Below are 25,653 nucleotides of genomic sequence, written 5' to 3' on the forward strand. Positions count from 1 at the left end.
AAACATCATACTCTGGGGGTGCTCCTCTGCAAAGGGGACAGGACGACTGCACCATATTGAAGGGAGGATGGATGGGGTCATGTATTGCGAGATTTTGGCAAACAACCTCCTTCCCTCAGTAAGAACATTGAAGATTGGTCATGGCTGGGTCTTCCAGCATGACAATGACCCCAAACACACAGCCAGGGCAACTAAGGAGGGGCTCCGTAAGAAGCATTTCAAGGTCCTGGAGTGGCCTGGCCAGTCTCCAGACCTGAACTCAATAGAAAATCTTTGGAGGGAGCTGAAACTCCAAACCTGAAAGATTTGGAGGAGATCAGTATGGAGAAGTGGACCAAAATCCCTGCTGCAGTGTGTGCAAACCTGGTGAAAAACTACAGGAAACGTTTGACCTCTGGAATTGCAAACAAAGGTTACTGTACCAAATATTAACATTGATTGATCAAATACTTATTTGCAGCAGTAACATACAAATAAATTATTAAACAAAAAATCAAACATTGTGATTTCCGATTTTTTTTTTTTTTTTTTTTTTTTTAGATTATGTCTCTCACAGTGGACATGCACCTAAGATGAAAATTTCAGATCCCTCCATGATTTCTAAGCGGGAGAACTTGCAAAATTACAGGGTGCTCAAATACTTATTTTCTTCACTGTATATATATATATATATATACATACACACACACACACACACACAGTGTAATCAACCAGTCTGACTTGAGCTCCCTCTACTGGTAAACAGTACTCTATCATTCTGTCTCCCCCCACACTTCATAACCTTAAGTAAATTACAACCACACTAGCCTGATGTCAGCACATAATTAGTTCATGGACAGAGAAGGTCTTGCAGTTAAAATTCCCCTTGGCTCAACATGAGGTTCATGCTGTCTGAGAAACCGGTACCATTAAACCCTTGCCGAGTGACACCATCTCTCACTCTCACTCAAAGCTTGTATATGATGCTTGGCATAGAGTTTGTTTGCCTCAGCAACCAAGGTCAGAGCCAGAGGTCTTCTGGAGCAGTGAACATTCCTTAATGTGGTCCCAAACATGGCTTTCATTTACAGCACGCTGGAACTCCTCTCACTCATAGGAAGCACATGTTTGACTTACATTCAGAGCACGCAAAAAGTGAAAAAGCAAAACCGCAAGAAGGAAGAGGTAAGCATTTAATATCATACCGTCAATACCGCAGCGTTTTCGCACAGTTTGATGATGACACCAAAGCCGGAGATCAATGCTTGATAAAACTGATAACTATAAATCATGAGATTGGGTCAAAAAGTCTGAACAAATAGCACGACTGCTTGAATATAATAAAACACACTACTGCTCTGAAAGTTGGAACACTTATGTTACGCTGACATGTTGTGTTTCACTAATAATGGGCTTTTTTTTTAAAGAAAAGGTGAACCCTCTTTTTCGCCCATGCTAACCACACAGTTAACACTTACCATCAGTGCCAACTACAGTTAGCACGCCCCTATTCATCCCTGTTAACATTTTCTTTAAAGCCTGGTATACACTGTGCAATTTTGACAGTCCCAGGTGAAAGATTAGCATCATGAAAGAAATCTGGCAGTATCTTTGGTCACTGCTCTGAATCGGTGAAATTGCTGAACTCAACCACAGTTAGCATCAGGGATGGGTATTGATAAGATTTTATCGATATCGATGCCATTATCAAGTCCACTTATCGATCAGATTGTTTACTGATTCCTTTATCAATACTGCCTGTGAATTTTTTGTGTACTAAAAGTAGGCTTTACAGGTTTTCTATGTCAACAACATTTTATTGAGTCTTATAAATAAATATGAAATTGGTCACTGAATACTTGATTTCTGGACAGAAATAGAAATAAATAAAATCTGTAGTTTTTGACAAAAACTACAGATTGTCAATTTCCTTTCAGATATTACACCCCCCCCCGTCTGCATATATAGTAATGGTAAATGCCACACTGGCAGAACCATTTATGAACATTAATACACATGCAATTTATTCTTGCAGGACAGAAGGTGTGTAATGCGTGAGTGAATGTGGTGTGCAGTGAAGTGAAGTGTGTGATGTGAAGTTTTTAATTCCGACTGAAATCTGCATGGCTCTTTGGAGCTGTCCACTTAGTCCCACAAAACAAAAGTTGACTCACAATTGACATCTTTAAATGGCTTTGAGAGGGGTTAATGAAGAAATTGCGGACCTGCCACTTCTGAAAACCAGCAAAGCAGAGAACCAGCGAACAGCAGGTTGAAGCACTGCTTCGTTGCTTCAATTAGACCCACTGCAGTTTGTAATCAACAGAGAAATGATCATTTTCCCATTAAACACCATTAAAAACAATGGCTGCTCCGGTGTCCAGAACTGAAGGACCAATAAGGGTTATCGTTAAGCAAAAAGGCTATTGATGTCAGTGGATTGGATCATTTCTTAAAGATACTTTAAAGGAACCGGTATTTGATGCCCAACCCAAGTCTGCATCCACCACAGTTAATGTTTATCGTGTTTGATATTAACTATGTATTAAGACAGCCTGATGCATAACAAAATCTGACATAAATAAAAGAATACCTCAAATATGGAAACCTGATAATTTCATGAAAACTTTCATCAATGTTCTGGTTTATGAAGCTATGAATTAGGATTTGGAGATTCTGCTTTCTGCTCAGTTACGAAGGAGTTTCTCTTTACATTGGGTAGAAAAACACGAAAGAAGACACCTTTCCCTACCCAGCCCTTCAGGCAGGCCTGACAACGTGGCAAAGGGAGTCTCAGAAAACAGTCAATCACACACCAGTGTTAATTTCGTTGATGAAATATTTTCATTTTGTTTTCGTCATAAATATATTTTTGCGGATGAAAACAGAACAAAAACGAAAATAAAACTTTTTTGAGACAATAACTATAATTAAATTAATTTATATTCACGTCAACGAAAAAAAGACAAGACGGAAATCCAATCAGTAGACAGTTAAGATCATGGTAAGATGGGAGAAACGGCAAAACAACCACTCACCAGATAGAAGAGATGAAAGCAGACGAGAGGAGAACCAATCAGAGCTTAGCTTATTAACCAGTAACAGGAAGTAAGCCACTGCTTCGACCGCGCATGGGAAGACAACGGAGGCAGTTGAAGAGAGTCAAGAGACTGAGAAAACGAGACACGAAAGAAAAAGCGACAAAATGTCCACGGCCGGCAGAAAAAGAAGAGAAGATTTATGGGCCCATTTCATATTTGACGACAAAGAGAACAAGACAAAGTGTAAAGCATGCGACACAGTAATCCGCGGCAAGAACACGACAAATCTAAAGAGACATCTACAGAACAACCACCTCGAGATATTCTCAAAGGTAAAATCGCTAAAGCATTATATATATATAATTGTATATTGACTTCAGTGTGCTCACATATTAGTAATAAATGTGATGAACTGAAATGTACTGTCTGGTGGGCTGGTAAATATCCACATCACCGTGGTCACATTGGGTTATGCTAACATGTGAACACGTTAATTTGTGTAAAACGCAAGTGAAAAACACTGATTAACTGTATATATTTTTACAGTGATAATGCATGAACACGCTATCATTATTTACACACTGACCCAGTATAAAATTATGTCACGTCATCTAACTTTTTTCTTTTTTATTACCCCACAGTTGCAGAAGTCCACTGATAAAGATGAACCAAGTGCTAAAAAGGCAAAAATGTCCCACCAGAATATTGCTAATGCCCTTACTACAAAATACAAAAGTGATTCCAAGGAACAACAAATAAAAGAGGAGGCTATAGCAAGATGGATTGGAAGTACAGGGTTGCCAGTTACAACAGTAGAAGATGAGGAATTTATTCTTATGTTGCAAAAATTTGCTAAAAAAGTGACTGTGCCAAAAAAAACTAAGATAAGCAATTTGATTGAGAAGCACTATGAGAAAGAAATAAAGTTCAAACAAAGACTGTCTGATGCCCAAAAAGTATCAATTGGGATTGATCTATGGACTAAAAAAGGATTAACTGCATAATTTCTTGCCATAAGTTGCTGCTATTTCTGCATGGAACAAAACAAACCAGAACACATACTGCTAGCTCTTGAACAGGTTGCCCATCCACACACTGCTCAGTCCATTAAGGCGTTGATAAGTGCATCCAAGAATGGGGCATTTCAAATGAGAAAATTGTCACAGTAATTACTGACAATGGTAGCAATATGGTGGCTGCCTTTAAACACAGTACTTCAGAGGAAGAAGAGACCAGCTCTGATGACCAAGAAGAGACACGCCTGGGTGAAAGTGACAAGGAAGAGGAGATTGAAGATCTGCAGTAAGTTTTTAAGCACTTTAAGCATTTATGTTTTTACAGTAAATTAACTGACTAATTTGATGCATATTTCCTGTTTTGGTAGTTACCAAAACATTGACATGGACATGGAACAAATGCCCTGTGTGGTCCACACGCTGCAGCTTGTGGACCACATGATGAACAAGGAGGCAAGTGTCAAGAGGATCCGGGACAAAGCGCGATCAATTGTGAAGCTCTTTCGCAAATCATCTGTGGCTACCCAGAAGGTTTTAAATGAGTGTGGCCTAATTGTTGTTAATGATTGCCCCACACGTAGGTCAAGCACTTATAACATGATCGCACGACTCTTAAAGATTCCCTTTGCCAAGTAGCAAATGAGATGGGGTGGGACAGCTTACTTTCCAGTGAATGGCAAAAGCTCAAGTCATTGCACGAACTTTTGTTGCCTTTTGCTGAACACACACAAACTCTTCAGAGTGACACAATGACAATGTCACTGATAGTCCCTACCCTCTTAGATCTGCTCAGCCATCTTACTGATTTTGAACAAAATACAAATCGTGACTTTGCAGCTCTTGCTCGAAAAATGAAAGGCAATATGAACCAGCGTTTTGGCTGGGTATTGGATCCTTCAGATCATAAGTTTTCTCCCCTTGTAGCAGCTGCATGCTTTCTCAACCCTACTGTATGTGAGGCCCTACTTGATATGGCTGATGATGACAATATTCAGGAACTTCTCAAGCAGGCAGAGAAGTATGTGTTCCAGTGCGCTCAGCCACAAGAGGGTCAACCACCTGATGATGATGACGACAATGATGATGTACAGCAACTGAATGGATCAAATCCTTTACCAGCATGTGACCCAGCACCATCATCCTCTTTTAAAGCAGCCAATCTTCAGGTTTCTGTCTAAATGTCGTACAAAATCTAAGCCAAAGGTGTCTGTGTGTAGTATTAGACAGCAGTTAAGAAAATATAAGGAGGAGCTCTCTCAGAGCATTACTTGTGAAACAGGAATCTCATTTTGGCTACAGAAATGTGACTCTTTGTATCAAAGTTTGAAACCAATAGCATTAGATCTATTGTCAATGCCAGCTTCCCAAGCTTTTGCTGAGAGTGTTCAGTATCACTGGTGACCTCACAAGGGGTAAACGTAACAGAGCCACAGTCATATTAGCATGAAGTGCTTTCCTCAAAATGAACCGAAGTAAATAAATAGTACATTCCATATTGCTGGTGTTGTTGTAGCAACAGGGTTAAGTACTATTGATGTCAATGCACTTCTGATTAAAGATTCTTAAATTTATTGTTCAGCTGTAATCTTAATAATCCTATGGTCCGATAACTTTTTTGTAGTATCTGAATGAAACCAGTGTTTGTTGCCATCAGTATTAGTTTTTTTGTTGTTGTGTTTTTTATATTTTGAAGGTGGCTTTGTAATGCTGTGCATCCAAGTATTATGCACTTTTTTTTTCTTTTTCTTTTTTTTCTTTTTTTTTTTTTTTTTTTTTACAGCTAGTGAATTCTATTTCTTACTGTTGTATACATTACAATATATGCATCAGGAAAGTTAAGTTACTTGTTACTTGAATAGGCTGTTTACTCAGGCAATTGTGGTTTTGTATTTTCATTTGCACTATTCATTGAAAGTTAACTGAGAAATGAAATGCAATTATTTTGTTGAAATTAACTGAAATGTGTTTTGCCTATTAAATTACAGTTCCAAAAGGATTGTTCATTTGCATATTCTGAGGTTGAAAATTATTGCATTAGAAGAAAGAAAAATCTTGTCTGACTATATTGGTGATTGATTTAGTCAACAAAAATTGCTTCCTATTTTAGTCGACTAAAATATGAAGCAATTTTAGTCTACTAAAATTAGACTAAAATGAATCCAAATTGGATGACTAAAACTAGACTAAAATTTAAAAGAATTTTAGTCAAAAGACTAAGACTAAATTAAAATTTCTTGTCAAAATTAACACTGTCACACACGTAACTGACACCTATTAGCTACACCATTGAAGATATCCTTTGCCATATGATCATGTGCAAGGACTGCACACAGCAATAAATTGCGTACAGGAATGCTGCTGAGACCAGTTTGACAGATCTTGGACCAGTATGAGCTCACATGAGCACCTTCTTTGAAAACTGGATTAATGATTAGAACCCTGAGCTAAAACAGGACTTCATGGACCAGAAACATGTAGGACATGCCAACAAAGCCCACAAAAAAATACCCTGGAATTGTTGTTCAACAAGATATGTTCCATTTAAAAACAATCTGTAGGATGTATTACAGGATCGCCACCCTTTCCACCTGACCTGGTACTCGGTGACTACCACCAAGTGCCTTAGAGGATTTGATTAAGAACAGTTCAAATCAATCAGAGGATGATTTATAGGTGAGCTTCCAGTGGAGAGTGCTGCACAACTTCCCAAGAGAAAATTAAAAGAAATTTTGTAAAAAATACATCAGCAGCGTAGTAATATATGACTGCATATAGAGACAGTCTTCATCACAGTGCAGAAAACAGGCAGTAACCAACTAAATCTTGTCGCTTTTAAGTTACCGTTCAGTAAAGCCATGAAACATTGCATGTGTGGGCAATTTTCATTTTGTTAAAATGTGTTATTGTAACTGGGTGTCAAGTACAAGATTCAAGGAGGACAACTGATATTTGTGTGAAAATGTTTAATTGGGTGTGTAACCCAACTGCAGGGTTTTGGTACAGGTTTCTGTAAACAGGTTCAGAGGCTTGTACTTTGATCTTCTCAATCTCACCAAGACATTTTTCCCCACTCCACATTTCACTGATGTTCACGACTTGCTTGTAAAAAGACATTTAATTTTCTGTGTAGGTGTTGTTCAGTAAAAAGCGTAGATGAGGAGGTGGATGAGTGAAGTGAGTCCATCAGCCAGCTTGTGCAGGCAATATCTCAAAAACAATAAAGTCATTAGACTATGGTGGCCTTTGGTGCCACTGTATCAACTGAAAAAGGTAATTTTATTTTGCCTATGTAATATTCTAGAGATGTGTCTGCCAACTGCTGGATGTGGTGCCCGCTTCAGGTGGCCATCAGCTAAGCTAATAACTGCAGAGAGAAACACGGCAACCTACATGGAGAAATATGGTACAAATAGAACAGGACAGGACAGTAAAACTGGAATCAAAGAAACTTTATATCATGTGGCTCGAGATGTTACCAAACCTTTGTCAGTACTGCAAACAAGCAAAGCACGTGCTGGTGTAAGTACTGATACACCGCGACTATAGCCTTTAAATAATTTGATACCGATGCACATTCCTGAAGTAGTTGCTAGTACAGCAAGGGATACGTTCCTTTTCATGTGAACTCTGGAACAATGTTCGAAACAGAGGCAAATATTTCAAAGGTTTTAAAACAGTATTTCAAGTTTGCCATGAGAAATTTGCAGTACAATTAAGAGACTTATACCCATCCTTTAATTCCAGTATTACTTTCCATTCCAATGTGAATTGCATCCCTTATTTGCAAACAAAGGGAGAATTATCTTTCTCCCCATGGTTGCAAGCCTGTAAGTTGTTGTACATGAAGGTGAGCACCGCATCCAGCAGGTGGCAGACGTGTCTACGAGATATTACCCCCCCCCCCCCCCCCCCCCACACACACACAATTGATATAAACGTATCAATGTTCAGTAGATTTATGCCCTTTTACATTCATTAGTTTCTGAGTTACTTTCACAAGCTGGCTGGGATGGACTACCCCTAGCCACCCCGCCACCCCATGATGAGATGGTAAACATGAAAAACTTTCACATTTCAAAACCTTTGCAACACCAAAATTTTAGAACAGCTGGAGTTCATATCCCAAATATGATACAAAACACAAAAGAATTGGAAAGTAAAAGCAGAATTAAAGGATGGACAGAATGTGGGGCTGGGGATGATACTAAGGGCCCCTTTCACACATAGCACGAATGTGGACGAACTGCGCATGAAGCAGGAATCGTATGCAATACGTTTAAAATCATAGCTTCCTCCAACGTGTCGTACCTGTTGCTACAATTATTTTGGGCACACCAGTGGCTGAAAGACAGAGTGTGCCTGTGAGAGCCCATTTGATCCCTCTCATGGCAGGTGTCGGCCAAATTCCACGTGACACACACGAACATCTACAACGCTCGCTTGGCACTTAGAAAATGTGTGGCCATTCACACTATTAGCACAAAAACAGCAGCAGACGATCACTTTCGAGGTGCCAGTGAAATTTGTCTCAGTGCCCCTACGACTGTGAAGTTGCCAGGTGCAATGTGGCACATCCCACAACATATGTGTGCATGTGTTTTGCATGCTCCCCCCGCTCCCCCCCCCCCCAAACACCTGGCGTGTGTGTGGTTCCTGCGCCCTCTTCACAGGCGAAGCGCCTCTCATCTGATCACAGAGTGACACCTTGGTCTGTGCGCTGAATGGACGGTGCAGTGGCTGGCTGCCAACAGCTGTTGAGACATCTCTGGTCCTGGACTTGACGGACACGCGTGTGTGTGTGCTTGCTGTCCTCACGTGGAAATACATAAAAACATATATCACTTTTGCGACTAGCTGGAGAAAGGGACCACTAGTTAATGTGGACACACAGCAGGCAATCTGAATGTCACATCTGTCTGACAAGATACGCATTTCCTGTGAGCAGCTCACCGCAGCATCATATGACAAGCCAACAGTGCGACAAATACGCCACTTTAAGTCACGTATCAGCAGAAATACGCTGTAACAAATGCTGTTTGGTCAGTTATCATGCTTTTTCTCTTTTTTAAAAAAATACATTTATATTTTAGCCTTTTCACACTTCTGTTATAAGACAGTGATTGTAGCACAATGGTAAAGTTTCCGTCTGGTAATCAGAGATTTTGTAAATTACAGGTTTGAATCCCGTGAGTGGCATTTATTTTTTAATTAACCAGGGTTAGTTAACCGCTGGGTTCTGTATTGCATCCTCTTATTTATTATTTATAATCAACCCAGTGATATTCACTAATTATATGGCTGGTTTTTATTTTATTTTTCTCCACATCAGCAGTGCGATGTGGTGCACCACGTCCCAGCTGCTCGCACTTTGTTCCTACTCGCACGACACTGTTGTGTGCATGAAACCATTGCAGCGGGATCGTTCACGCCTGCCCTTCGTCTCGATGTTGTCGTGGTTCACTTATATGAGCTCTTTCACCGTGACGTGCCCTGATTTGTACTATGTATGAAGGGGCCCTAAGACTTGTCATCTGGACTGCAAATTAGTGATGGCAAACTTTAAATGCTGTTTTCCAGCTTTAAAACATTTTTTCAAAACATTGCTTCAGAGTCCTAAATGAAGCACAGAAAGCTACATGAAAAAGTAAGAACTGTGAAATAATTCATTCTATACATGTAGTTTTCATTCCAACGTTATTACAAATCTTATAAGTGCATCTAAATGAACCAAGAACCCAGTATCATGCAACATTCTGACCCATGAGGTGTTTATTATTCCACCCCTAATGTACACACCTAACATGAAAACACTATTGATTTGTACAAGTTGAGAATTTTTCAGCCCTAAGCACATTTTTGAAGTAAAGCCCTTAACAGCGCAGATGGCTCAGTGATTAAATCAACAAACACCGATATATGATAAAACTAGAGTCAATATGAAGCAAATCACAGACTAGCTACTCTTTTCACTTAGTGCATGGAACATTGAGCGAACCATTTTAGTTTCACAAGTCTTCACTCTGATCAAGGTCTTACGTGTTTCATCTAGTTGATGTGCTGTGAGCTCTGCTTTACTGAAAAATACATCATAGGCTCGAGTGTCAAACATTCACGCCGACAACACGAATGACAGCAGAACTTCATGTGGGCCAATTAAGAAAACGTAGGCTGCGACTGGTCTGGTTCACATGAACATGTCTTAATGTTAAAACAGACCCCCTGTTGACACATTGTGTTTTCAGCCTTTTTGTTGTTATATGGAATCATCTAATTTTCTTTCATTTATTTTGTTCATCAACTCCTGAAAATACTCCCTCCACCTTCTCAATGCACTCTGCTTGCTTCTCAGCATAGCTCCATAAGTATTCTTTCATCACCCTAACCGTCCTGTTCAGTTCCATCCTTCTGTCTGCTTTAGTGTTCAACTTCACTATATGCCTTTTACTTTGCCACATTACACCTCATTGCACTTCCATCTACTGCCAGTTCTTTTTCACTAACCTTTTCCTCATTTTTTCTCATACTTCCTCATTAAACCACATCATCACTTCTTCCTTCACTGTTTAAATGCCACACCCAGGACCTCCCTATCCATCTCCATCATTTTTGATGTGTTTGTCCATTCCATGGATTGGTGGCCAATTTATGTGCAAAAAAAAAAAAAAAAATAATAATAATAATAATAAAAAAAAAGGGGCCTTTGATCACATTTTGGAAATGAACAGTACCCCCCCCCCCCACACACACACACACAAAATGGACTGCACTTACATAGCGCTTTTCCATCTGCATCAGACATTCAAAGCGCTTTACAATTATGCCTTACATTCACCCATTCACACAAATACACCGATCTCAGGGTGCTGCCATGCAAGGCGCTCACTACAAACCGGGAGCAACTTGGAGATTAGGGACCTTGCCCAAGGGCCCTTAGTGATTTTCCGGTCAGGCTGGGTCTTGAACCAAGGATCCTCTGATCTCAAGCCCAACACTTAACCACCAGACTATCATCTCCCACACACACACAAATTTCTGCCTGTTGCACTTATTGGAAAGACCTCAAAGGTTTTTTTTGTTTGTTTGTTTGTTTTAACATTGACTTAGGTATTTTAAATAGAACCTCCACCTTTTGGAGGCGCTCTACCAGGAAAGTCAGTTCCTCTGCAAATGATTTTGGCTCCAAAATCTTTCTGGTCAGGAATTGGGAAACAGTGACATGTACCAGGAGTAAAGAGGCAGGTCAATATTACCCCTAAGAGCCATTGGTGGTTCCCAAACCAGATAGCTTGAGTCATTGTCAAATCTATCTAATCCAGATGGTCGGTCTGACCAGACAAAGGGAAAGGTGCACAGGGAGAGGCCGTGTTGAGCTCACCTCTGACCCATCGGGGTGTGAAAATCCACTGAGCAACCCCAGAGCACGCTTTAGGTTTCACAGTGTGCACTTAACATTTGTTACAGGGTCATACAAGTCCAAAGCCATCTCAAAAAATGAATACAACACATGTTGGTTCAAGCCAGATGAATGCAATCCAGTAATTTCCCCCTCCCATATAAATAGTCCCGCTGTGCAACAGGGGGAGGCTGATCACTCTGGCTTGATGCACACATTGGCCTAGTCTTCTTACCTGCCTCCTGGGCCTTAAATATCCCGAACAACTCACCCAGAAGATGTGAAAGCATTCATACTGAAAAGATACTAAATGCATCTGACTGAAGATGGGTCACACCAGGATGATCATGTCTCTTAGGGGGAGGACAGTGTTTGCTGAAGGAATGCTTTACAACAGTCCAAAAATATATTCTCAGCTCAACCTTAATTTGTCTGGGCGTGCAGCTTGTGCACCGCTCCAGGCTGACAGAGTCATGTCGGCTGAAGCAGTGCAGCTGGCTAGTAAATACTGCCTGACACTACGTGTGTCAACCATCAGAGGAAATTATTCACAAATGATGCACGACTAGGACAGAAACACGCACGAGACAGGCAGGGGGAAGGAAACCAAGCAAAAAAAAAAAAAAAAAAAAAGAAGCAAGAAGAGGTACCATGAAATATGCATGCAAATACAACCCCTGGCAAAAATTATGGAATCACCGGCCTCGGAGGATGTTCATTCAGTTGTTTAATTTTGTAGAAAAAAAAGCAGATCACAGACATGACACAAAACTAAAGTCATTTCAAATGGCAACTTTCTGGCTTTAAGAAACACTAAGAAATCAAGAAAAAAAAGATTGTGGCAGTCAGTAACGGTTACTTTTTTAGACCAAGCAGGGGAAAAAATATGGAATCACTCAATTCTGAGGAAAAAATGATGGAATCACCCTGTAAATTTTCATCCCCAAAACTAACACCTGCATCATATTAGATCTGCTCGTTAGTCTGCATCTAAAAAGGAGTGAACACACCTTGGAGAGCTGTTGCACCAAGTGGACTGACATGAATCATGGCTCCAACATGAGAGATGTCAATTGAAACAAAGGAGAGAATTATCAAACTCTTAAAACAGAGTAAATCATCACACAATGTTGCAAAAGATGTTGGTTGTTCACAGTCAGCTGTGTCTAAACTCTGGACCAAATACAAACAACATGGGAAGGTTGTTAAAGGCAAACATACTGGTAGACCAAGGAAGACATCAAAGCGTCAAGACAGAAAACTTAAAGCAATACGTCTCAAAAATCGAAAAATGTACAACAAAACAAATGAGGAACGAATGGGAGGAAACTGGAGTCAACGTCTGTGACCGAACCGTAAGAAACCGCCTAAAGGAAATGGGATTTACATACAGAAAAGCTAAAGGAAAGGCATCATTAACACCTAAACAGAAAAATCAAGGTTACAATGGGCTAAGGAAAAGCAATTGTGGACTGTGGATGACTGCATGAAAGTCATATTCAGTGATGAATCTCGAATCTGCATTGGGCAAGGTGATGATGCTGGAACTTTTGTTTGGTGCCTTTCCAATGAGATTTATAAAGATGACTGCCTGAAGAGAACATGTAAATTTCCACAGTCATTGATGATATGGGGCTGCATGTCAGGTAAAGGCACTGGGGAGATGGCTGTCATTACATCATCAATAAATGCACAAGTTTATGTTGATATTTTGGACAATTGAAAGGATGTTTGGGGATGATGAAATCATTTTTCAAGATGATAATGCATCTTGCCATAGAGCAAAAACTGCAAAAACATTCCTTGCAAAAAGACACATAGGGTCAATGTCATGGCATAGGGTCAATGTCAATGAGCAGATCTGATTTGATGCAGGTGTTAATTTGGGGGATGAAAATTTACAGGGTGATTCCATCATTTTTTCCTCAGAATTGAGTGATTCCATATTTTTTTCCTCTGCTTGGTCTAAAAAAGTAACCGTTACTGACTGCCACAATCTTTTTTTCTTGATTTCTTATAGTGTTTCTTAAAGCCAGAAAGTTGCCATTTGAAATGACTTTAGTTTTGTGTCATGTCTGTGATCTGCTTTTTTCTACAAAATTAAACAACTGAATGAACATCCTCTGAGGCCGGTGATTCCATAATTTTTGCCAGGGGTTGTAGCATGAGGTAGCATAGAGCTGAGCTGACAGAGCAGACAAAAGTGCCCAGTGTGGAGACAAAGTAGAGACTCACAAAAGCCCACGCTAATGATTCACACTCGTTTGGCTTTTTTTTTTTTTTTTTTTTTGCACACAAAGGTCTCTCGGCCAGGTGATCTGAGTTCTGAAGATCTCTTGAGATCATCTCACCCTGGACCGGTGGCGATGACAGTACATGATGGATCCGAGATTAGAGGCAACATCTGATGACAGCAGTGCTGGTGAATAAATTAATACTTCATCATCACTTCAATCTCACTTGCCTTTGGTGGTAATTAACTCCCAGGATTCTTCACTAGCAGTTAAGATGTAAAATTATCTCTTGATACCATCCCCGCTGTGTGGGTCTTAAACTCACCCCGGTAATTATTGTATGAGGGCCCTTGCTGTGTTTCACCCACAGCACAGAGCAAGATGTGAGCGAGATGCCATGAGCAACAACCTCAAGGGCCGTGATCTCAGACACATACAGTTAGGGCTGCTCGATTATGGAAAAAATCAGTATCACGATTATTTAGGTAAATACTGAAAATCACGATTATTCAAACGATTATTTTTTTTTTAGTTACACAGTGCATTTATTCAGCATTTCTCTCACTCTAAAAAAAAAAAAATGTTATAGACAATGTGCGCAAAACCTCCAAATTGAAAATGTACTGTACCTTACCTGTATAAAACATAAAATGAATAAAATAAATATTAAAAATATATTATATATTATTTTTCTGTTTTCCTCTCCCTTCCCTGTTGTCACTGACCAGTTGGTCAGTGTCTTTGGGCATCTCCCTGATTTGTGCTACTAGGACATAGTGCAGCTGCATTGTTTTTGTTTCAATTTATGTTCATTAGTTTGTGTTTTTGTCATCATTCCCTTGACCACGTCTCCATATCTCCTTTTGGAGAAATTTATCTGTTCATTTATTGTTAAAATATAAAATGAAACAGCTTTTTTAAAAATAATAAAATAGTTGTTGAAAGAGCCTTTTATTTAGAAGCACGTGATGTTCTGCTGAATTCTCGGGACCAGATGAAGGTCTCTTCTGCAGCTTTGAACTCTGGTGGTGTTGCTGAAGACACTTTTGTCCTATTTTGAAGACCAGAGATGTTTTCTTTCAACTGGACGTGGTGTTCAGCTCATCAATGGAAGTTTGGTTGTCTACACAGCAAATGTTCCTGATTAGGACAAATAAAAATATTTCTTTAAATATAAAGAAACACTAAACAGTTTATATATATAAAAAAAGAAAAAAAAACAGGGGAAAATGATGGGGAAAAAAAACCCCCCCAAAAAAATAAGTTATTTAAAGTTAAGCTTTTGTGGTGTCTGAAAAAGCTGTAGCTTTATTTGGTAAAAATAAAAAAGACTGAACCACTTACAGATTAAAGCGTTCACTCAGATCAACTGTGCTAAAAGGCTAAGCTAATCTTAACCGATCATTAAACCTTCACAGAAGTTCAGTAAACGTCACGTTTTATTTTTACATTATTCTCACCTCGATAAAGCTGCAGAACTAAACTCCGCTGGGCAAACTGGGACTTCGCATATATCAAAAAAAGTGGGAGATTTCGGACTGAGTGAGTTTGCTCCATACCCCCGGCTGCCTGCCTCGCTCTGCCCAGGAATGATGCCTGAAGGCCGGCTTCTCCGTGCGGATTGGCTCGCTGTCGCAGTTCAATCGATATCCCACCAAGTCGTCAGTCCTCCCTCGGTCGGTGTCACTCGGAAAAGTAGCTGAAAAAAAAGCTTCTCCCAGCAGGGTGATGGGAGAATCGTTCTACTGCTGTTTTTTAAAGCTTTTTTGTGGTTCAGGCGACGCAAATTCAAGAAGGCGATCGCTGAACTTTTTCAGGATGTGGAAACAGCCAGAGTGTGACGCAGCAATCCCGCCCCCTTGCCGCTTCCGAAGCGACGCGTCTGACGTCATGCATCTTGGGACACGTTGACGGATTGGCCTGATGAAAGGCCCTTAAACTCCATTATACGAGTTTGGAGATCGTTTGATACAAATATCGATATCGCGATCGAAATTCGGTTAATTGCACAACCCTACATACAGTGACATCATATTTTAGTATTTTTTCAAGCTGACAAGCCTTTAGGTTTTCAACTGAAACACATAAGCATAATCAAATCTTTTCTTCTCATCGACAGTACACAACATCCATCAGTGGGTCTATAAATATTACATTGAGTTTTTTCTTGTTATCCAACATCATATATTTGAAACCATAATATTGATCAGCCACAACATGAAGCTATGGGAAGAGACGGGGAAGCAAGGCTGACAAAAAAAAAATCATCTGTGAGCAACAATATGGTTTCATGCTGAAAAAGAAGACTACACATGCTGTGTTTGCTCCAAGTGCGCTGATGGAGAAGTACAGGAAAGGCCCGAAGTAGCTGCATTGCTTGTTTGTGAATTTTGAGAAAGCTTATGACAGGGTGTCGAGAAGTATGTGATGGTGGTGCAGAATCTGGATGGCGTGACAGCAGTAAGATATGCAGTCAGAATGTGAGTAAAGTAGGTAAGTAAAGTTACTTTATTGTTATTGTACATACATATACACAGTAAATTTTGCAGAGTAAAATATACTCTGTCAGGATAACATTTGGTCCCAGTCCAAGCAGAGTTAAATACACTCTATTATAGAGTGAAATCAGCTCTACCGTCTTGTCCAATCAAGTTTTTCAACTCCAATAAGAGTCATTCACAGCATGATAGAGTTGACTGTACACTGTGACAGAGTATATTTTATGTGTATATACTATAAAATTGGTCCTCTGCATTTAACTCATCCTGATTGCAGTTAGACACAATCCAATCACGAGGAGCAGTGGGCAGCCAGTCTGGTCCCCAGGGACCAACTCCAGATGTAGAGACTCTGCCTTGGTCAGGGGCAGAGAAAGGACCAGACCCGAAGTAAGGATGTTTTTTTTTTTTGATTGTGGGAGGAAACCAGAGTACCCAGAGGAAACCCACACAGACACAGGGACAACATGCAAACTCCACACAGAAAGGGTGGGAAGCGATCCCACAACCTTCTTGCTGTGAGGCATCAGTGATAACCCTAATCCACCGTGCCGCCTGAGTGACAGACTCAATCAAGTTGGAAGTGGGATTGCATTCTGGCTGATGAGATCAGACAGGAGTCTCCATGGACTATGTTATGATGTTTGCAGATGACACTGCGGATTTCGGGCCAACAGGGGAACCACCGACATGATCTTCGTCCTGAGACAGATCCAGGAGAAGTGCAGAGAACAGAACATGGCCCTTTATGCAGCCTTCATAGACCTAACCAAGGCTTTTGACACGGTCAGTCGTGAGGGTTTGTGGAAGATTCTTGCACGCCTTGGCTGCCCTCCAAAGCTCCTCACCATCATCCGCCAGCTGCATGAAGGCCAGATGGGACAAGTGAAGTACAACAGGACTCTGTCCGGCAGCTTCCTCATCTCAAATGGCATCAAACAAGGTTGCATCCTCGCGCCCACTCTGTTCTCCATCTTCTTCAGCATGATGCTTCGTGAGGCCAAAGAAGACTTGACAGACGGCATCTATATCTGCTTCAGAACCGACGGAAGCCTGTTTAACTTGCGGCAGCTTCTGTCCCACACTAAGATCACAGAACAGCTAATCATGGAGCTGCTCTTCGCAGATGACTGCGCCCTTGTCGCCCATACGGAGCAAGCCTTGCAGCACATTGTCAACTGTTTTGCTGAAGCAGCAAGAGCCTTCGGCCTCACCATCAGCCTGAGAAAGACAGAAGTGCTATATCAACCGGTCCCCCATACAGCATATACCCCACCCCAAATCAACATCGAGGGTACCAGCCTGAACGCAGTAGAGCACTTCACGTATCTCGGTAGTGTTATCTCAAACGATGCATCTGTTGCCAAGGACCTAGACAGTCACCTTGCCAAGGCCAGCAGTTCTTTTGGTCGACTCTCAAAGGAAGTCTGGCAGAATCATGCACTGTGCCTTTCCACAAAAGTGCAGGTCTACAGAGCCATTGTGGTCCGTACCCTCCTGTATGGAGCTGAAACCTGGGTTCTGTATCGCCAGCAGATCAGATTACTGGAACGCTTTCATCAGCGTTGTCTCCGAAACATCTTCGGGATCAAGTGGCAGGACTACGTCTCAAATGAGGACATCCTTACCAGAGCCAAACTGCCCAGCATGGAATCTATTATACTCAAACAGCTTCGTTGGGCAGGTCACGTAGCCAGGATGGATGATACACACATGCCGAAATGAATTCTCTTTGGCGAGCTCAAGGAAGGGAGACGAAACCAAGGGGACCCCAAAAAGCGCTATAAGGACCAACTGAAGAAACAGCTCTCCCTTGCAGGCGTTCAGCATCAGTCATGGCAGCACCTAGCTACAGATAGACTCAGCTGGCGTTCCAGCATCAAATCCGTCAGCCTAGAGTTTGAGGCAGAAAGAAGTGAGGCCTCACGCCAGAAGTGTCAAAGACAGAAAGAGCGGGCAGCAGCACAAGCCCAGCCTACTCAAGTGTTCATTTGCCCCAAGTGTAACAGGTCTTGTGCATCCCGCATCGGACTTTTCAGCCACCAGAGGGCTTGTAGAAAATAAACTAAAAAGGCCTTCCCACTATCCTCGCAAGCAAGGAAACTGCCAACAACAACAGATGACACTGTGATTTGTAGTGATCCTAAGGAGCAAACTGAAAGGTGCCTGGAAAGATGGAGGTATGCTCTGAAAAGTAGGTGAACGAAAAGTCAGTAAGAGCAAGATTGAGTGTGTGTGTGTAAATGAGAGTGAATGCGGTGGAATGCTGAGGTTGCAAGAAGCAAAGACGGAGAAGTTGGACAAGTTTAAATACTTGGGGTCAACTGTCCAAGTAATGGAGGATGTTGTGGAGAGGTGACAAAGGGAATGCTGGCAGGGTGGAGTGGGATGAGAAGAGTGTCAGGAGTGATTTGTGAGAGAAGGATATCAGCAAGAGTGAAAAGGAAAATTTACAAGACGGTGGTGCAAACAAAAAAAAAGACAGGAGACAAAGCTGGAGGTGAAAGATGAAAATACTAGGATTTTCCTTGGGAATGACGAGGATGGATGGGATGAAGAATGAGCATATCAGAGGAAAAGCATAGTTGGAATGATTAGAGACAAAGTGCTGTTGCCATGCGACAGCTGGCAAAAATCAGTAGGATGATTTCAAAAGTGCATTACACAAAAAGTCAAATGGTTCAAAAGACCCTCAAAAAGCAGCTTGACAATGATCTGAAGCACTGTGCAAAACCAATACATGGCTTTTTGTTTTTTAAGTTGAGGGAATGGATTGTTGCATGACGGCCAAGTCAATCGCCCTGACTAACTGATTAATCGACTATTTGGCATACAACAAATGACTATATAAACTAAAACCAGGTGTGGTTTTGAAAAGTCAACAAGTCATGTCTGGGAATATATACATTAGAGCCCGACCGATATATCGGCCGGCCGATATAAGCCCTTTTCAAAGTACTCACTATCGGCCGAAACTTTGCCGATACAACGCCGATAATTTCTCATAAACAGAACAGTTACTGAAATAATGTTTGTGTCAGCAATGTAAAATGTCCTTGCACCGTTTGTCCAGTAGATGGAGCTCTGACTCCATTCAACTGAGAGCTGTTTACACCCCTGCTGAAATGTGTTCATCACCGCCCATGTAGTTCGCTGTCAACCTGCACTGATCGGCTGACAAAAGCATACAAGTAAGTTTATAAGGATGTTGTTTGTAATAACTTTGTGATTACATTCACTCCACATTTCTCCCATTTCAGTTCAACTCAGTTTGATTAATTCAGTTTATGTAGTAATGTGTCAAATGTGCTTCATTGCATCGGTCACGCTTTTTATTCATGAAAAACTTTCATTTATTGCTAAGACGTTGAAAGATTCAGATTCACTGGTCGTATGAAAGGGTTCTGGGAATTACTGCCGTTCGCCATTAACCCTCTGGGGCCGACGCCGTCGTATACGACAGCTGGGACCAAGCTTTACTAAATTGTAAATAACTTTTAATGATATGAGATAGAAACTTCCCTTTTTTTTTTTTGCTGAAAAGTTAACTCTGCCGACTTTCGATCTGCCGTCGGCCATCTTGGTACTCCTCATAGAAGATGTATGATGACGTGCACAATGTGAGTGTCCAATCGGAATTGGTTCTCCGTCACATGGTTTTCCAAAATCCAATCGTAGGGCAGATTTACCTGGCAAAGATCCTTTTCAGGAGTGATATCTTACCACTTGCTCCGTTTGAATAGCCCCTAACTGCTCCAATTACATTTTTGCATTTTTTGAACTTGAAAACTCTTCTTTGTTATAAAGTTAATCAATATGAGAACAAAGCTTCAGCTTTTAGCTCATACCTTTTTTGTTAAGGGTCCAAAAAAGAACATTTTATTCATTAAAAAAAAAAAAATCGGCTGATTCATCGGCTATCGGCAAATCAGCCGATTTATCGATTATCAGCATTTTTTTTCATCCAAATATTGTTATCGGCATCGGCCTCAAAAAATCCATATCGGTCGGGCTCTAATATATGTGTACCAGGTTTCTCCGCATCCACCAAGGTATGGTAACAGCCTTGGGTCCTGGATGGCAACCACCCAGGCACACAATTATAAGCCCATATAAAAAGTCAAGAATGGTAATAAACACTATTTAACATGGATCAGTTCAGTAACATATGGAGATAAGTATCAGCACATAGATGACCCAGTGTAACAAATGAGTGATATCAAAGAAATCACATACAGGTTTGACAAGAAAAAAAAAAAAAAAGCTCCTTCGCTGATATTTTCTATGTATTAATAACTGCTAAAACAATACATCTTTCATTTCATGACTGCAGCTCAAATGAAAACTTGAAGTGTGTCTGAAGTGTCTTGAAAACCGAAATATGCTCGGAGACAAATCTCAAGTGGTACCACTGATTACCAAAGGGAGTTTCAGCACCATGCTATTATACAGTTTCTCTTCTTTTGTGGCACACGATTCACACATCTAAACCCCAGAAAGCTTGCTTATAATAGAGACACGGCGCATATTACAAGTCTTCTTCACACTGGGCTTTTCTTTATTTAACGGCATTAAATAGTAAAAACCAAATACTGGCAAAATATTTTAAACCATGCTCTTATCACAAATCCCTGTAACATAACCATAACCAACTTAACAGTACCCACATGCTTAATATAACGCAACTATGTGACTAACATTACAACCAGTTGACCTTTGACAAGTCGGACCTGCACACATAAACATTTCCAAGTCATTTAACATCACCGAGTTAATTTAATTTGATCACTAACAAATAAAAAGAGTAACACACACTCTAAAAAGTAATTCAGTGGCTTTCTATATATCACACTAAGAAACAGCTGTACTGACTTGATAAAATCTCTGAAACTCATTCAATTGATTGAGTTGGATACACAAAATGAAATGCCTAAAAATATAACTGTTAATTTTATCTTAACTCTTCATTTATTATTTGACTTCATTTCATTGATATAAATTAGCATTTGCTTAACAAATTGTATTTTATGAAATATACTTAATTTAATTTGTTTGGTAAATTTCATTCAACATATTTGGAAATGACTAATATACGTAACATTTTTACTTAGATTTGCCAAGATCATCAGGTATATTTATATGATTTCACAGCCTTTTTAATTTACTCAACATTTTTAAGTGTAAAATGTTTCACCAGAAAAATTGAGTAGAACACAGTAACAGTTTTTAGACTGCACAGGAGTAGACCAACTTCAAAGTGAGAGTGAGCATGGAGGAAAGAGACGAGTGAGGGAAGCCACAATAATGCTAAGAAAAGGACAGCCCAGTCTCACGGTTTTTTCGTGCTCCCATCACGTAAAGCGCACGATTTTTGTGCCCCCGTCACAAAACCAGAGATTAATGTACTTTTCATAATTCTGCTACGAACTACCATGAGACTGGGTTGGAAAAGGAAGGAGTTCCATGCTTCAGTGGGTGTGACTGGACACAGGATATCACTCTGAGCCGAACCAAGACGGGTAATTCCACAGTAACAGAATTCAAATCAGAGCTAAATTTTGTAATGGTAAGCTAAATATGGCCAGATTTTGCTGTCTTTGCAATTCTGTTACCGTAAAATTAAGTTGTTGTTATAGCAAGCTGTGTAAAAGTTTGCCACCCCACTTTTATGCATTTCTTTTTCCTAACAGCAGATTTTAAAAAATACAACTCAGGCTTCTTGACATTCAAATTTCTAAAACTATGCTGTTTAACCTCAACATGAAAACGAACCTCTACAACATGATATAAATTACAACTACTAAAGCCAAAACAATGGTTTGCATAAGTATGCATACCCCTATTAGACTAACTAAAATATCACTTTTACAGCCAATTTTCCTGAGAAAAGGTGATGAATATCACATGGATTTGATTTACATCAGTCATTAAGAAATGGGGATTAGGAAAGTGTGGGATGAGCTGCTCGGTCTTCTGCCACCTGACCCGGACCCAGATAAACAACAGAAAATTAATGAATGAAAGAATTAAGAAATACAAACACGATGGTACTGCATGGTAAAGCTGTCTGCTTTAGGCATTTCTCAAAAAGTGGCTTACTATGCAAGAATGAGACTAGGGAGGGAAGCCACCAAGTCGCCCATGACAACTCTTAAGAAGTTATGTTTCTGTGAGTGTGACTGGAGAAAATAAGCATGGTGCAAATTTTGTAACTTTGCACAAATAACCATACAGCTTCATGGCGGAATGCAACACAGAAGGGTTTGACAGAAGAACAGGGAAAATCTAAGCAATCCTGGCACATGGTTAGAAAGACTTCTCTGTGTATTGGAGAGCAGAATAAAAGAGTTACACCACGTGCAGTCTCTCCAGTCACACCCACAGGAACGTAACACTGCTTCAGAGTTGTCATGGGTCTCTTGTTCGCTCATTACTTTCCTACTTGAACAGCCACTCAGTCTTTTCAGAACTGGCTCCTCCAGACCGTGCAGTACCATAATGTTTGCATTTCTTAATAAAATCCAATGCATAATCAGTGACTTGAAAATGTTCATGTATCCATCCCTGACCATACTTTTACAGTTCATTTGAAGCTCTGCTATAAATGCCCTGATGATACCAAACTAGTTTTTCTCTCATATAAAACAGCTGTCAAAGACAAGCAGCCCACTCACACTGTTGAATTCGATTAGCATTTTTGTTCTGTGCAATATCAGAAGGTGGACCAAACTGGAAGTTTTCATCATGATTCCTGATGCACGCTGCACACGTCTGGAATTGGAACGAGGTTCTAAAGTGGTGTCTCAGCTGCCTTGCGATGTTCCACTTAAAGAGTTAAGATGCCTTGACACTTGCACGAATTTGTCCCCTGCACCGGCATGCAATTTACCGTAGCAAATAAGATTTTGAAATGTTCAATATTTCTACCACAGATAAATTTTGTGCCACTTGCGTGAACTAGCCATGAACTTTGAGCAACCTATTCGCAAACATTGCGTATCATTGCACACAGTTTACACATAGTTTATGATGGGTTTACACATTGGCACACAAGATTCTGTGCCAGTGCTGGGATCAAATTTGTGTCAAGTGTCAAGGTGTGTGTGTACCATCTAGTGACATGCATGGCATGACGAATAGCACGACAATGCGGAGCCAAATTCGTGCAAATGTAAAGGTGCCTTTAGGGTGTACACACTCACTCACTCATTGCTTACTCCAATTAAGGGTCACGGGGAGTAATACCTACAGTCATAGGGCGTGAGGCGGGGTACACCCAGGACAGGATGCCAGTCTGTCACAGGGCCACATATAGACAAACAAACACATTCACACTCGCACACACATACATGGACAATTTAAAGTTTCCAATCCCCCTAACCTGTATGTCTTTGGATGTGGGAAGAAGCCGGAGCACGCGGAGGGAACCCACACAAACATGGGGAGGACACGCAAACGCTACACAGAAAGGCCACAGGTGGGAATCGATCCCATGACCTTCTTGCTGAGAGGCAACAGTGCTAACCACTAAGGCACCATGCTGCCCAGAGTTAGGGTTTAATTTATCTGGCATGCAAAAGTTCGGACTGATTTAGAAAAGTTTGCCATTTGAACAATATTTCCAATTAGGTCCAAATTCTAAAATTGCCCACAGCTAACTGGAGAAGTGCAAAGTGCCACTGCACACTTCTGGAAGTGGTGGGCATATTGCAATTCCAATATGGTCTGGGTCCAGTTTTTGATATTGTGTGGAAAATAGATAGATAGATTTTCACTTCAAGATTAAAGGGCATTTTTAGATTTGTGTATGAATGAAGACCTAATTTATTTATTTATTTATTTTTTTAGACCACTGTTTTGTCCCATTTAAATGTGTATTTCCAGTTGTGTATGTCTAATGTACGAAGTGAAGCTTCAGAAAAAACATTTACAGCCAATGAATGAAGAATGGACAGATTTTTTAAATAAAGAATTAAATAATGCAATGCAAATGGAAAAACCACTGACATTTACGGTAAAGAGCAAAAAAGCCTGGCAGCTCACCTCCGGCAGGTGTGTAACACAGAGATACGGAGACAGAAAAAGCCTGGAGTGCTGTCAGAATAAACTTGAGTCTCCAGCTGCGAAGCTTCATGACGCTCGGTTCACGCAGCAAAGGTTTCACTGTAGCGCGTGCATCTTTGAACAGCTGGCCACTCGCTCAAATATGATAAGGTATCGTCAAGGAACCCCGAGGAGGACCTTTCCCATTCACAGGTCTCCAAGTCAGAGCCGGCGCGGCGTGAAAGGTGTCAAAATGTGAGGAAAATGAAGAGCGAGCGATGACACATGGACGAAGAGAACGAAACGTGTCAGTCAGCCGGTGGGAAAGCATCAATTCCTCCTTCAGCACTTTAGCAGAGAACGTTGTCTGTCTAATGAGTGGAAACCATGTGCTTCAACGGAGCACACCGCGCGGTCCTAGCGCCGCCGGAATATCAGCGGAAATAAAGAGCGAAGGTTTTCACAATAAAAGTCCGATATATAATAATAGTTTAAAAAAGTAGAAAGGCATTCCGCGGTGAGAGCTCTTACGGTGGCCCGGAGAAGCCACAATACCTGCAAACACATCACATCACGAAGAACAGCCTGTAATATGTTTGCAATATCCACTGCTGTGATTGGTCCGAATCATACAGGGTTTGTTATGTTATGTCGGGGGTATTCCACTTGTTAAATTTATTGTACAAAATTATAGAAATGTTGTGTGTTTGTTTTGGTTTTTTTTTGGGGGGGGGGGGGTGGAATAGTGTTCTACATATACAAGCTTTGCCGATTAATATTAAAAGTAGCTGTCAATGATATGAATGAGACATTAAAATTCTTTGGTAAAAACTTATATTAAAAAAGATGGATTAAAAAACAGATTCATTGTTACACTGGAAATTACAGCATGTCATTTAGTCTAGCTTAAGTGAAATAACTTTTTTATAAAAAAAAAATAAAAAAAACTTCAGAACATTAATATAACTATTTGCATGGGCATTTCTCAGTTTTAATAACTTTAATTTGACTACCTAATAACACCAAAACCTTTTAATTAAGTTGTTCAACTGAATTAATGTTGAAGAAAACTAAGCAAATCAACGACACCAACTTTGCTAAACTTGAGTTAGCCCCATAGCTCAGTTGAGCCCCATGCAAATTGTTACCTTCATTTTTACTTATTTATTTAAGATCAGCAGTGCATTGTTTAGAGTGACCCTCCATCACCTTGTGACCTTCATGCAGCTGTAAGTCAGTTGTTTCTTTCAGGAGCCCACAGGCAACATGGTTATTAATACAAATATAAGAGGATGAAGATGAAGAGACCACATCAGAGGGGCACCGTGTGGCACTGACAAAGCAGCAGCCTTGGTTAGCTCGGACTTAAATACCCTGCAGATATCCTGAACAAAACCTATTAGGAGAGCATATGTTTCCATGGTTACTAACCTGGCCTGGAAACGTTGG

The 25,653-nt window shown here is 40.5% G+C and overlaps 1 protein-coding gene across 1 annotated transcript in view; it reads right to left on the reverse strand.

Annotated features, from left to right (window-relative positions):
* The window catches only part of LOC117531405 (disintegrin and metalloproteinase domain-containing protein 12-like), a 258,211-nt gene extending 233,640 nt beyond the window's left edge, over positions 1-24,571 (reverse strand). The window contains exon 1 of the mRNA XM_034194499.1: positions 24,205-24,571. Within this exon, the coding sequence (XP_034050390.1) occupies positions 24,205-24,295 (91 nt within the window). The 5' untranslated portion in view covers positions 24,296-24,571. The remainder of the gene's footprint in view (positions 1-24,204) is intronic.
* Between the last annotated feature and the right edge of the window lie 1,082 nt (positions 24,572-25,653).

The sequence above is a fragment of the Thalassophryne amazonica genome, chromosome 18, assembly GCF_902500255.1.
Source record: "Thalassophryne amazonica chromosome 18, fThaAma1.1, whole genome shotgun sequence".
NCBI classification, from domain to species: domain Eukaryota; kingdom Metazoa; phylum Chordata; class Actinopteri; order Batrachoidiformes; family Batrachoididae; genus Thalassophryne; species Thalassophryne amazonica.